At 32.4% G+C, this 15,812-nt stretch overlaps 1 protein-coding gene across 1 annotated transcript; it reads right to left on the bottom strand.

Moving 5' to 3' along the window:
* Window positions 1-9,183: 9,183 nt before the first annotated feature.
* LOC133178687 (uncharacterized) lies at window positions 9,184-11,187 on the bottom strand. The gene has a single exon (XM_061313407.1). The coding sequence runs from the start codon at window positions 11,185-11,187 to the stop codon at window positions 9,184-9,186; it is 2,004 nt and encodes a 667-aa protein (XP_061169391.1).
* Between the last annotated feature and the right edge of the window lie 4,625 nt (window positions 11,188-15,812).

Here is a 15,812-nt window from a genome sequence, read left to right as displayed (position 1 = left end):
CATTTATTATTTTAAAACATATTTTATTTCTTTCAAACACAAAACCTAAAAAAAATCTTTGTATCTTTTAAAATCAAACAAAGGATACAAAGTGCAACATAAATCTTCAAATTAATACTGCACACAAAATTTAACAAAAGAACAACAATGATAAGAAGAGTAGGGATGGGTATCGCCAAAAATTTATCATAGTTTTTTTAAAAAAATGTCGTATTTTCAAACATTATTTTAAACATGATTTTCAGTGAATTTCCATAATTTTCCTAAAATATACAGTATAAAAACAGTCAGCGAGAGTGATGATAGAGGAGAAAGTGATAGTGATACAGGGGAGAGTGGAAATGAGACTGAGAAAACTGACAGAGAAGAGTATAGGACTGAAGTAAACAAGAGGAGTACAAATGGTCAATTACATATTACAAACTCGAGAAGATCAGTAAGGTTACCATCTTGGTTAAATGATTTATATACTCTTTACTGTATTAATAGGCTTTGGGGGGTGTATAAGGTGATATTAAAAATACATCAATGTTTTCACATACCTTCAAATCTAATCTTAGGAAAATCATAATTGTTAAAGCAAAGTTTTTTTTTTTTTTTTTTTTTTTTTTTTTTTGAGTGAACAAAGGGATTATAGATTATAAAACATTTCCCATATTCAATATTTGGCATTTTTCTCTCATATAGATGCAGTTTATACAATTCTCTAAAGTGCAATGTCTGTTCAAATTATTGAAAAAGAATCATTAGAAGCATGACAGTGTTTATTGGTGGAAAGCATCTTAAATTTCTTTGTATCCATGTTATACATGTATACTAATATATAAAGAATAATTGTTAACATTGTACTTTTTGTTATTTCTGTTGCAACAATCTCACGAACATCAAGATGTACATGTATCCATGGGACAGTAGCTTTTTTTGTTAGTCTAAAGGCATAGGACACATTTTTTTTTCAATATGAAAACCATGGGACATTTTTTTTTTTTTAATGAATTATTTTTTTTTTGTACCGGTTCCATCAGTGTGATAAATTTTGCCTGGTCCCTTATGTTGACATGCAAGTTACCCATCTTTGTTGAGAATCTAATTTTAAAGTTGGCAAAATTACTTTCTAACGCCAGTATATGACACCATACAAGTAAACTGCAACAGAATTATGTTGACATGAAGTTTTATCATTCTTTTGATGTATCGGGTTCCTGTGAAATAGGAAAGGGAAATTTTTCCCCATATTCTGTTTTGATTTCCTAAAAACAATGCTTGAAAATAGGCTAGATGATTCATTTGGTACAAAATGTCACATTTTTAAACACGTTTTTCTAAAAATTTGCTATCTCTGGGTCATCTCTCCATGATTTTCAAACGTTATTTGTATGCATTCTAATTCAAAGAAACAAACAATCATTTGTAAAAAAAAAAAAAAAAAAAAAAAAAAAAAAAAAAAGGAGAGAAGACCCAGAGACCATAAAAAAATCAACTTTCCCCCCAAAAAATTCCAATGTGTAATGCGGTGCTTCATTGTCGTTTTAAAATCCAAGTTGTATGTGTAGTGATGATAGCTCAGTAGTATGCGTTTCCCATCCAGTGCAATTGAGTGGGAAATTTTTTGGTTCGATCCTCGCACGGAGCGTTAATAATTTTTTTTTACTGCAAACAATCAATTCTTTTGTCAGTTTATTTTTTTGTATTGATTTATTTTGAAATGGATAAAATCTGGTTGTATTGCATCGAGAGCGAAAGCAATTCTTCCAACCTACTGATACTTTGATATACACATGTACTTGAAATTGCATTTAACTACATGTATACCCTTATCAACTTGTAGTTGTTTATTATTTATGTGAAGCATAACTATGTTATAGTTTGATTATTAAGATAAGCGGACCTAAATATTACAATTTGACATGTTATTTCAAACAAAATGTAACATTTTCCGATGTGCGTAACTTTGTAAAGCGTGTCCAGCTGTGGTCAGCCGACCAAATCGTGGACATTTATACTATAAATGTTTCGTACACATGATTCCTGCAGATCACACGCCAAATACGCCCATCTTCTTTTTCTATTTTTTTTAGGTAGTATATTTAAATATTTTTCAAATCCAATCTCTGTTTTGAAAATACCATTTTATGACCATTGGACGAATCGCATATCGCTTTGCCATTTCTGTATATACTGATCTTTGAGACGTTGTTGAACTATTGCTGTTAACCATTAAATATTTATAAGAGCTTGTTCATTCCATACATCTGAGTATCTACAAAGATCAAGTATATTTTAATACAAGAAACCCAAGGGTTCTTTTGAATTCCTATATGAAACTGCTCAAATAAATACTTAATACTTATATATAACACATATAATCTTATTTTCAATACTTATCAGTAATTTTGCCCAATGGAATATCATTCTTCTGTTAAATTCTGTTAAATGCAAAGGGAAGCAACCTGTTTCTTCATAAACCATATAGCTTGGGGCACTACTTTTCAGATTAAATATACATGTATATTTAAAAATTTTTAGATGAACGAGTTCGATTATTTCAAAATTCTCAAAACCCCATATCTCACACCCATATAAAAGTACTAGTGTAACAACCTTATCAAACTAATCAAGCTGACAATCTACTGGTAAATTAAATTGTCTAATTTTTCGTATAATGCCATACATGGCTTTTTGGTCTTGCTCACATAACTTTTTTTTAATCTTAAAAAAAGATACCACCTGGAAAATAATATACCTAGGTATTTAAATTCATTCACAATTTCAATAACAGAATTTTTGTAGTAATATAAATTTTCAGATGGACCTTTTGAAAAAATCAGAATTTTAGTTTTATCTACATTGACATTCAATTTCCATTGTGTACAGTATAAATGAAACTCATTAAGAGCATGTTGTAAACCTTCTGCAGACTCAGACATAATAACTGTATCGTAGGCATAGTACGAAATAAATAGTTTCAAATAAAGTAAGAATTGATTTCCTTCAGTACTTGAAATGCTTGGATTAAATGAAAGTCCATGCACATTTTTGTTGGTGAGAAATTCTTCTAAATCGTTAATATATATAGAAAACAGGAGAGGTGATAAATTTTCTCCTTGCCGTACACCGATATTACAGTTATAAAATTTAGATATAAGACCATTAAGTCACTAGGGACTTAACTCCATTATACATATTTTTTTATAAATGTAAAAAAATTACCACTTATGCAATTTTTAAACAATTCATACCAAAGCCCATTTTTCCACACCGTGTCGAATGCCTGTTTAAAATCAATAAAAGCATAAAAAAGTTTCTTTTTGGAAGATATCACCATTTTTGTAAGAAAATGTAAGGTCAGTATATTATCTAAGGTAGAATACCCTAGCGCCTTTCCTGAAACCTGTTTGACTTTTTACTTATAAGGTTAAATTCCTCTACATAACATTTCAAACATTTACATAAAATGGGGGTTTAAAAAATATTAAATTTACTGCAAAAATTGCATGTTGTTTTTATTGAATAACAATCAATAGCATTCACACATGCATATTGAACTTAAATATTGAGCTTGAGCTGAAATGAGAGCTATATTATAGCAGTATAGTTTTAATTCACCAAGCTTAAGTAGTATTTGATTTACAAAGGATTTATTTTAGTACACATTTTTTTACGTTAATCTTTGTTTCTGATTTTGAAAGGAGCGTAATTTGACAGACACTTTAATATCGAGGATTGTGTTGAAGTGGAATTCAGGGCAGAAAACAATTCCCTAATTTCTGTCAAATTCTTAGTCTTTAATGAGAGAAAGACACGCAGTTTTTTTTATGACCAATTTCTCCCCGTAATACAAAAATAATATTTTAGATTTAAAATAGAGATATATCTACAGAATATATAAAATTAAACATTTCTTTCAAGCAACATTCCAGCGTCAATCTTTATGGAGGGTAATCGTGTTCAAAAATCCAGACTTGTAAGTTTGTAAACCCAAACTTGTAATCGTATCAGTTTCATAGTCTTCATATGTAAGTAGGTAATTCCGACATCCTAGCATGCAACTGTGTTGACTTTGAGTTTATACTATGAATGTGTGAATTTTTGATGTTGTAAACTTTGTTTTCCGGAATTTATATTTCCGCGCTCTGAATAAAACACAAAGACAATTGACAGGTCTACAAATGTAAAGTCTAGACGTTTGTCGAATTTTGATAATGAGAACCTATGGAGGGTCATCAGTGCCACAATTATTTTGATGGTCTTATTTTCTTCTTTATTCTAACTTTCTGTTTTCCAAATGAAATTCTTCATTTTTTTATTTCTTATTTTATTTCTTACTTCTTGAAGGCGCGGATCTAGAAGGGGGGGGGGCGGATCCCCACCCTCCCCCTCAAATTTGCAGACATATTAAGTAAATGTTTATACTTAACGAACTAAAAGTGACTTTGGACCCCCCTCGAAAACGCTGATCTGTGTTAAGTTGACGACTACCCCACTCCCCATCAACACACGCGCGCGCGCGCGAAATAGGTTTTTCATGCTTGGGAAAGGAGTTTACTTTTCTTTGCTTGTCAAGAAATTTCTGGGTTAGTTTTTTTGGACTGGTATGGAACCCCCCCCCCCCCATTGGATCCGTGCCTGCTCTTGTTTATATTTTCCAGTTTTATTTTATTTTATTTATTTTATTATGGCAATTTTGATTCCTTTCGTATTTTGATTCTATCTTAAAATTTCCATTATGTTTCACTTCACCTAACTTAATACTTAATTTATTTTGGTAATAACTATAAGCAAAATCGAAAGTTAAACTTTGTTTAAGAAAGTAGAACTTACAGAGTTAAACTAAGAAATCCGAAAAAAAAATTAAACGAAAAGGGACGCTACGGCCTTTTATGTACAGGTACACAGAGATCTTAGCGAACAGTCTAGCTACGAAACGTATAGAAACATTTCCATGGAACATTTTTTTTTTCATTTTAAAAACCATATGATATCATTCTTGCGTGTTTTCTCTTGTTTTCAGGTCCGTAGGAAGCATTTTCATTGGGTGGGGTGGGGATGGAGCAGTGGGCACAAAACAAAAATTTCTTGATAAGCTCCCCCCCCCCCCCCCAACATTCCTGTTGAGGGGGCACAACGATGAATTAGCATTATTTCTTTTCTTATGTATTTACCGACAAAATTATCGAGGGGGCACCATCAGAAATTGCTTTTTTTATTGGTGTAGTATATATTGGCACCCTCACCCCACTTGCTACCTACGGACCTGGTTCGCGGCCATAAAACTTAGATGAGCTCACTTTTTATCCCAGTCTCTCTTTTCTACATACTATTTATTCCTTTGGTAAATGTGATACTGTGATCAAAATTGAGCCCGTCTAAGTTTTTTGGCCCTGGTGCAAGATGTTTCAAATATGATAAATATGACCGCCATTTTTGATTGCCCGCTTATGGTATACAAATATCAGGTATCTTTAAGTTGATATTGTCATCACATTATTTTTTTAAAGTAGGACAGAGAATTTTTTTTCACTAACAAATCTCAGGTCCGAAGTAGGTGGGATCGAAAGGTTGGGCTCCCAATTTTTTTGTGTGGAGAATAATCTTTTGCAGCTGTTTTAATATGAAAATTAATTTACAGGCTGTATGCCCAACCCCAACCCCCCCCACCCCCCTTATTTTGCAGTATCATTAAACTCTGGCAAATTCTTGCGTTTAAAAAATAATTACTGTAAAGTTAAAGGTATTAACATCACCTCCCACGAAGGAGGAGTTTGGGCAGCTTATTTAATTTTTTTTTTCATCGTCAATTTTTTAAGAGCCCCCCCCCCCCCCCCTCGATAAACATTGATACGGATCTTCATCTACTGAGTGGTTGTCGTTTTATATATATATATATATATATATATATATATATATATATATATATATAATAAACTGGGGCACTGATCACAGAAGAATGATAAAGCATCCTTTATCTTCGAGAATAATGTTGTAGTATATATTCTGTTATTGTTATGTGTACACTGGAAAGTCATACAGTACCTCACAGTAGTTTTTGATGTATTGAACCTGGACTTCTAATGGGGTTAATTCATTGAATGTGTTATCAGGGTTGTCCCTAAGACGCAGGGCAGGGAATGTCTCCGCCTTGAATGATGCTTTCCCCCGGTTACTCTGATATTCCCCCTCAACCCTCTGTTAGGGGAGGAAATCCAGATCCCTTTCTACTTTTTTAATGACCCCTGCTATGAAATATGTGGAGATAACGAACAGTTTTCGAGCTCAAATATCCATCAAACATTACAAAATAGGAGCACAGCAAACATGGACCTCTAAGACCTCAGAGATGGATCAGGTGCCATGGAAGAGTGAGCATCCCCTGCCCACCGGTCACACTCGCCGTGTGCTCCTTGTCATGATCAGGAAATAACGGAAAAATCCGTCGACAATTCAGTGTGTAAATAGTGGCCAAACAATTAGTATGATAAAAGTCAGTCAGCATTTGACTTAATGAGAGATTGTATTTGCTGACAAGGTCATTGTAGCGACCATAGATCTTACGAAATGATGACTTTAAATTCTTAGGGACAACCCAGCGTTATACAGTCAATTCTCGAATTATCGCACACTGCATAAGAAATCTACGAAGTAGGCTTGAAATCGGTTTCTACAGGGGGTTTACTGATTGGTGAAGGAAGTTGATTTCATGAGAAATAAAGTAGAAAATCATCGGAGGAAGTAAATGTAAATGAATTTTAAAAACCATACACATTATCATCAACGCATCGAAATGCCGGGTTTCATAGATGCATTCAATATTTAAAAAACCATAAAAAAAACTAAAGGAGTTATTGTCAGTATGTATTCAGTATATACCAGAATCAAACCTGAAAACTGAAAAGTTTTCAAAAGTTTCAAAATAATCACTATCACTCTAAGAGTTTCGAGTTTTCCTGCCAAAGAGACGTGTTGTCATATTTCCCCCAAGTAGTTGTCTAGTGAACAGAGAGTTTTCCGTTCCTGACGATACCCAAAGAATGAACATTAAAAAATACAGAGAAAAATATATATTTTCTCTTTATTAATCACCTATGCCAGACACGATTTCTAATTTTTAACTCTGTCTACGGACATGTACTAGGGGAGCATTTTACATTCAACTTTTTGTGTCACCTGCAGAGCAGAGCGACAATTAGGCTGCTGATAAGTAGGAAAATGATGCATACGATTGGCATTTAAGAGGTAAGTTAATGCTATTTAGCATGTGGACTGTTTGTCATAAAACATGGTGAAAAATACTAGCATTACAATCCACTTGACCTTGACCTTTGGCCTACTTTCCAAAAATGTCCTGGGCAGTTTTATTTAATTTAAATTCTGAGAGGTATCGCGTGGTCTGAAAATTACATTAAAGACAGACTGTAATATTTTAGAGGATTATTGGAAACACGTAATAATAAAGTGAGGAATAATTATTTCTTACAATTTCAATTGAATTATTTTTTGAGGGTTGGGAACCATATTTTCTTTGATTGTCAGATTCTATCGCAGATGCCTATTTTCTTTGCACGCAAATGCATGAACTATAATGCTAGTTGTAAATGAATAGCTGACCACTCTTAGATTTATTTACATCTTCAGTGAATACAAAGAAGGCGACAAATGCGTTCCTAGGAACACTCTAGTTTTTTTTATTGTTTGAATGCACTTCATATCAGACAATGGGAAGGGAAAATGATAATACATTGCAATTATTCAATATATAAAAACAAACTGAAGCTAATAACAACAACCAAGACACCTGAGTTCAACATCAGCTTGTGGCGTAGTTAAGATGTATGCTTGTATTCTCGAGCATGTGCATCATTTTCATTTTGCAAAAAAAAAAAAAAAAAAAAAAAAAAAAAAAAAAAAAAAAAATATATATATATATATATATATATATATATATATATATATATGCATGTATATATATATATATATATATATATATATATATATATATATATATATATATATATATATATTTATATTTATATATATATATATATATATATATATATATATATATATATATATATATATATATATATATATATATATATATATATAGAATAAATAAATAAAATATTTGAAATGATGAAAGTAATAAACGTACAAGTACTGTATAAAGCTGAATTCATATTCTTTTTAGAAAAAAAAATGTGACATTTCATCTTGAACTTTCATATTCGTCAATGAATAGACTACTTTATCGATCATATTACATTTAGAAGTTGAAAATAGGGAGCTGACGTTAAATTCTCACTAGGACTCCCACCAGAGCTTCGCCCTGGACTCATTGAGTGGGGCCCCAGATCACAGGCCATTTTAAGCCGATGAACAATGTTCTGGTATAGGACAAAATATTTTCCTATACATGGATTTTAAAAGTTATTTTTAATGAAGTAAGAATCAACCTAATACGAGAAAGTAAGCAAAACAGAGAGCTGAGGGTTTTCAACAAGTTCATTAACAATTACAACTGATTGCTCGATAAAAAAACAAATAAAATTATTTGATGACTTTTTATTTCAAAATGTGAAGCGTACATAAACTAAAATGATATAATGATTACCTGATAAAGTTCAGTATATGTAGAATGTCTGCTATAAGTACTGTAAACCAGCTTTTATTCGCTTGAGAGGAATATCAGTGAATTTTGCTACCTTCATTTATTCATGAATATTTCTCTCCTCGACCTATTTTCATTGTGAATTTATGCTGAAAATTCTTCAGTCGCAAAATTTAGTCGTCGCAGATAGATTTACAACCGATAAATCGTGAATAAAAGTTGGTGCGAATAATAGTTGGTTTATAGTATCCCCCAACCCATGCAACGTATGGACTTCTATAGCACAACAGCATATTTCTCAACATATCTTTCCGTAATAAACGCTCCTTCACTAAGTTTTTCTTAGTATTTATTGCTTATAATTTTGTATATCAACTGGAAATAGGTCGATATTCTATCAAGTGGCTTTAGTCCTTAACTGTCTTATGGCAGCATTATTCTAGTGTTTTGACTTCATTACGTAATAAACTGGTGGTTTATATTAATCAAAAGAGTCATTCAAAAATACAAAAAGGGAAGGAAAACAAAAGGCATAAACTCCATTAGTTAGGTTTACAGCTATCTGACATTTGATTAACTTAGTTATTTCGATTACGAATTGTCTGTATTCTCATTTCTGTAGCAGTTTTTATTTTGTTTAATGGATATTCTCTGAGAGATCTTTTGTACGAGTATATAGCTGCCCGAGTGTTTCCTGTCACCTGTTGACAGATCCCCAGAATCTGCCATGATATGTCTCTGAGAAGTAAATCAACATAAACCCCCTGATCATAGTGGACTAGGGTCTCTAGATCATCCAGAGCTCTTTGTGCTTTCACTGTGTCTCTAAACCTGTAGCAGAAGATTTCGAGCATGTGTAACATTATAAAGGGTGGGACAGAGAGGGACGGCATATTGTTCTGAAAACCAGATATTTGCTCTGGTATCAACTCTTCGACATAGTGGACTAGATTGTAAAGTCTGATATCCCATGTTACTGTCTGTCTCATCTTTGTAGACCACGACCGCCCCCCTACAGCATCTATATATTTTCTTGCCCTTACCTTGAAGTTATGCATCACATACGGCTGTGCTAACTTGTCTTTTACCACCTCTATAATAGACAGAGCTTCCATGTATCTAAGCGTCTTATAAAAATACATGGCAAGGTAAAGCATGTCAGTAATACAACCACACCTAGCAGCTAATTTCAGCATATAACACGATTTTTTTTCAGCTGTGTACCCCAGTTTGTTCTCAGCCTCAGAAGTCTTCCTTTGTGATATAAAAGCAAGGTTCTGAAGGACAATGACCGTTAATTTTTGCAGCACAACCATTTGAGTCTGTGACATGGGGGAGGAACCTATGGTATGTTCTATTATATGAAGGTATCTCATATTGCTTTCTGGTTTTAATGGGTGACACCACACATATGTGTCTATTTCTACAAATAGCTTTAAATCGATAGCGAGCTCAGAATTCAAAGTATGGTCATCTAAAAGAATATAGGGTCCGGAATTATGAAGGACATTTATAAGATAAGATTTTAAGGAGGGGCTATGTAGCAGGAATGTTAATCCCTTTTTGTAGAATCCATACAGTCTATCAAACAAACTATTTTGTGCTTCACCATAAACTTCACTCAGAAACATGTTATTACCGGGAATGAAAAAGTTAGGACAGACCCCTTCATACACCCATTTGAGAACAAGCTTAAAACAGACCCAAAAACACTCTAGAATATTTTGTGGACACCAGTGAGATATTGCGTTTTGTTGAATCATCCACAAAACTGCTGTTTTCATGTGATAGGAACACAGTAATTTATCACCATCATCTAGTTGACAGTTAACTACTTCTGTCAAGAATAATTTAAGCAAGCCGTACGTTAAAAACTGACAGTGATTCATTGCATTAACAAGTTTTTGTTCGGCCACAGAGAAAGAAATTCTCCATTCATTTTGTGCATGATTACCTAGTTTGTGTCCTATTGCTACAAAATGGCATCCATTTCTTAATATATCATCAACAATATGAGGCTGAGGCCATGAGCGACATCTTTCTCTGAATGAAGAGGCAGGTGGAGGCCAAAAGTCACATAAAAAACAGTGGACTTGGTCAAATTCAGTGGCGCCAATAACTACACTCGCACAGGGTCCATGAGGTTTGGTATTGCATGACGATGTAGAGGCCATGATATGTCTGTATTTGGAACTAGATATATAATATCTATTATTTATTCTAACAAAAGCTTCATAGATATTCAGGCGGGTGTTTGGTGACAGTAGATATAACAAAGTGAAACCTGGTGGACTATCAGAAGAGTCACACACAATCAGTGATTGTCTGTGCATGTTGTAAAACCTAGACTGATATAAATCCCAGATCACACGGTGATGATTAGGCCAGGCCATAAAATCTATATCCGATGTTTTTAGTCTGAATCCTTCTCTGTAACTTCCACTTATCATCGCTTTATTCTCTTCATCTATCGCACTATGATTCATCACCAAATACATAATATCCAGCACATCTCTCCTCATGGCCACCAGTTGTGAGGTCCCAAGTTTACGACACAGACCCACAAACACGGATTCTGACATACGTTGTATAGTTGTCTTACTAATGATGAATAAAAGCAATCTGATTAACCTTATACAATAAATGCCACTTTGCAAAATCATTAAATACTAAATTACCTGTACATATAAAATTTTCCATTATTTTATTTAAAATCTTTTTGAAAGAATGCATTACATGCATCATTGTTCCTAATTAATTTATCATTGATTTTCAAAAGAAATGAATAGACGAAAATAAACATGTAAATACAAAATTAAAATTGGAAACAAAAGATACAACTTCTCATAGTTCAGACATTTTAAGAGTCGTATTACTTACTTTTGTGCAGTTTCAATGGAGTCCATTTTAAGATCTGAAAAGTTTCAGGTTCTATAAATTTAATAAGTACAGAAAAATCCCATAACATGCAAATTTGTTAATATATCGATATGCACACATATTCAAGGTTCGAATGGTCAAAATAAATAGTCATTTGTACTATGGATACCAATCATTAAAGCATTTTCTACCATTCATATTAAAAGCGCAAAATGTGTAAAATTTTCGCAATCTTCTTTAGACAACTTTTAATTCCTGTCAAACAGGGAACAACAAAGCCAAATCTACACTTTTTTTTATTATTTAAAGATAAGCTTTAAAAGAGAAAGAAAACAATTTACATGAATAATCATGAATAAATAAAAATCTAGGTTTATATCGACTTTTTTTCACAAATTCATTAGTGTGATTATAGAAATCAGAGCTTACATTTTTCCTTTTTATTAAAAGTCGGTAGAGCGCTCGCTCCGTGATCGGAAGTTCGTGTGTTCGAATCATGGGTGCGACTGACCTAAGTCGATAAAAAAATAGGTAGCAACTCTTCCTTCCCCATGAGCTCGGCACTTTGAAGTGAAGGTTGTGGGTCCTTCGGATGAGACCTTAAAAACCGAAGCCCCGTGTCACGGTAGGCGTTAGTACGATAAAGAACTCTCACTGCTCAATGGCCCTGAGTGCCGAGTAAAGGTCTAATTTGAAGCCCTTCTATATGAGTGAAAAATTCTCGAACGGGACGTAAAACAATATATAATCATATAATATCCTTTCAATTTCATATTTTTTAATACACACACTATGCTTAAAATATTTTTACACCCTTTATTCAAATTCATTTTCCAATGTGTTCCCAATCGATAAGGATCGGAAACTTTTTCAATTTAAAGGCAAAAAAAAATATTATACCTCTAGTTAATATGAGTTCAATATCATACATTTTTTTCAAGACTTACTTTATTTAAGATCAAAAAGAGCGCTTGTGCCTCTAAAAATCTGTCACTATTGTCCTTTCACGTTGTTGAAAAAATAAAACAATATTCTGCGAGATGAATAGTGAAAAAAAATCATCCAAACATTCCCATCTCAATTTGACAGTTCTAAATATTCGTCGATTTTAAAAACCCTCTCAACGAATAACAAGGCCAGAGATGTAGCTCACAGCTCTTCGTACAATTCTTTACATTAACCAGAAACGTTTATGCTTTAATGTCATTTTTTTTTCTTGTCATTAACTACATGACATTATCAGCTTTTTAAAGAAGAAAATCTAGAATCTTTTAAAGTGTTTTAAGGAAACAGACGCGACACTTCCGAGCATTACATTTACTTTAACCAGAGATATATGCTTGCAAGTTCGAGATTTCCTTGTCAGTAGCTATTCAACGCTGTTTATAGATTCGGAAAATTTTTGACGTATGTCAAAGAATCGATTCACCATATTTCCCCTGGATTTCTTTTTATTGAGATATTTATATTTAAAAAATCGGACATATTTAAATAAATCATGTCTTAAATAATGAATTCTATTTAAGAAATTTTATTTAAGTAAAAAAGTAATTGATTTCAAAAATTAATTGCTTGCTTGGAAATGAGAGGAGGTTGTTGATTTGTGCTTAATATGTTTTTAAGATCAAACAAGGATACTAGAATATTGAAGTTCACTTTTTGCTTAAGGTATGTCACTCGTGAAATTAATTAGTTAAATCAAGAATTTTTTGAGAAGTATATTTTAGATAAGCACTCATACAGCATGACTCAAAATCGCAAGGAAAATGAGGGGTCAGTGTGCATCTTACTGAGTTACGGTAAAATTAAGTTGACCTTTTTGCACTTAAATAGTAACTCTTTGGTTAATCACTTTAGTCTTTATCATATTTTATCAGATGTAATTTTGGCAATAAAAATAATCTCATTTTACTTAAAATAGTTTGAATAATATTCATCATCGAACAAGTGCAAATTAATGCGCATAAATTATTGTGTGACCTTTTTTGCACTAAAAAGTACCATATTTGGATTACAACAAATCTAAATAGACGATGAATTTTATTTCCGATATATGTAAACGATGTTGCTGTAAATATTTTATCAATGTATATACTGTTTGCTGATGATAATTCGCTTCAACAGTCTTCATATAACATAACTAATATTGAATATAATTTAAATCATGATTTACATATTCTGGAACTGCGTTCAAATCAATGGCTTCTAAAATTCAACCCTTTCAAAACATTTCTTTTTCAATAAAGAAAAATATTTCTGTTATGCCTAAATTATTTTTGGAAGGCGACAGACTGGAGCTTGTTCCAGTTTATCATCACCTGGGTTTATTGTAACGTTGTAACAAAACCTCAGCTGGAGAGAATACATTGATAGCATTGTAAACAATGCTTCTAAGAAACTTGGGCTTTTGAAAAAATTAAAGTTTAAAATTGATAGGACGCACCTTTCAAAATTGTATGTCAAATTTATCAGACCGTTGCTCGAATACGCTTCTATTGTTTGGGAAGGCTGTTCTAACCATGATGCCGAAAAGCTTGAAAGAGTTCAACTATCTGCAGCTAGATTTGATACAGGTCTTCCAGTCTTTGTATCTAGAGAACTACTTTCTTCTGAAACTAACTGGTAAACTTTAAAATTTAGGCGCTAAGTCTCAAAAATGGCTACTATGTACAAAATTCATAATGATTGTGTACCTGAGTACTTGAGTGATATTGTCCCACACAAGCGTGAAAACATATCAAAATACAGTACTCGTAATAAAGAACAGTTGACTGCTCCAAGATGCAGATTAGAATTATTTAAAAATCCTTTATATCCGATGCTGTAAAACAGTGGAATATATTAAAGATAGAAACGAAAGACGTCATCCCACTCAGTGCATTTCGCAGAAACTTAACTATAGAAGTCAAAACTCTACCAATTTATTTTTCATTTTGTAAACGTTATACAAATATAATCTATACTAAACTCAGACACAATTGTATACTTAACGATAATCTACACAAACGAAATATTATTATTATTCCTTTATGTTTATATGGGAAGTATGAAGATGCTTATCATGAAACCTATAGATTTTAATTGCTATGTTACTGAACAGAATTTTCACTTGTATCACTCGTTAAATTTATTTTTCTATGTACTATTAATATTTCAATTCAATGACAAATTGCTATATTTAAGGAGAAAAACCAGTAAGTTGTAAAAAAAAAAAAAAAATTCGGATCCTTTTAATTCATTCAATTAAATATGTTCAATAAAAAAAAAAAAAATAAATAAAAAAATAAAATAAAATATGTTTTGTATAAAACTTTTTATGACTTAAGTGCTGATTAGCTAAAAGTATCGTGTTGTTTAAAATGACGAAAAAAAGTGGGGTCAGTGATGTTAATTTTGAGGTATTGGTCAAAAAGCAAAAAACGGTGGAAATTTTATAACGACCTCTTAAATATATCTTCATTTCTTGGCAAAGTCTTTTAAGTGAATGTGTAAAATTTGTTCTAAAAATAGAGATTGAGACCTTTAGTTAATATTCCTAGCATATCATACGGAAAATATTAAGTAAAAATATTTGGGGCTAAAGTTCAAAGATATTAAATTTAACAAAAGTGTAGATTTGAAGAAATTTAATTTCTTCTAAATACCCTTCCATCACACGAAATATTCCCTCGTAAACCTTGCTTCCTTATGAATCTGTGAGCAGTTATTTAATTAAAAATTTTGAATTTTTTTAAGGTGAGACTCTATTGATCATATAGAGAAAATGCATTAGACTTTCTCTGTCTTCTTTGCACTTAGCAGATACAATAAGTGTATAGATATGATGAGCAAGGGTGTCTCTTCTAAAATATTGAAATTCATGGCCCTTTCAGGGTTTCTGGTGTAATACCGGGCTCTCTTAGTGATAAAATGTAAATGCATTATATATTCCAAAAAAGTTTTCCTCTGCACTTGAGTATTTAGCAGAGAAATTATTTGGCAACATAGGAACAAAGCTAATTTACGTTTGTGCCTCCTAATTTAGAAAGTTTGACGACCTTTCTTGTTTTGTTTTTACCCCGTGATTTTGCTTGTCAAAGACTGCCTTTGTAAAGACGAATGACATCCGTAGAAAAATAACAGGGGGTTATCGAAAAATGACCTCCTAGCCGTAGAGAATGTACTTTTTAGCAAGAAAAAAAACCCTAAGGTCAGAGTTCTACATGTGCAACCTGTAAGAAATTGACCCCCGTTGAAAAATGACCCCATCCCAACAGAGTGAGACAAAGTTTTAAAGAGATGATTTATAAAAAGTTTTAGGTCTCCACGGGTAATTCTCTTGCGTTTT

This window comes from Saccostrea echinata, unplaced genomic scaffold (assembly GCF_033153115.1).
Source record: "Saccostrea echinata isolate AGI-Se365-2 ecotype Australia unplaced genomic scaffold, CSIRO_AGI_Sech_v1 ptg000003l, whole genome shotgun sequence".
In the NCBI taxonomy this organism is placed as follows: Eukaryota; Metazoa; Mollusca; class Bivalvia; order Ostreida; family Ostreidae; genus Saccostrea; species Saccostrea echinata.
The sequence above is the reverse complement of the archived record's forward strand: the minus strand, read 5'-3'. Positions and strand labels throughout refer to the sequence as shown.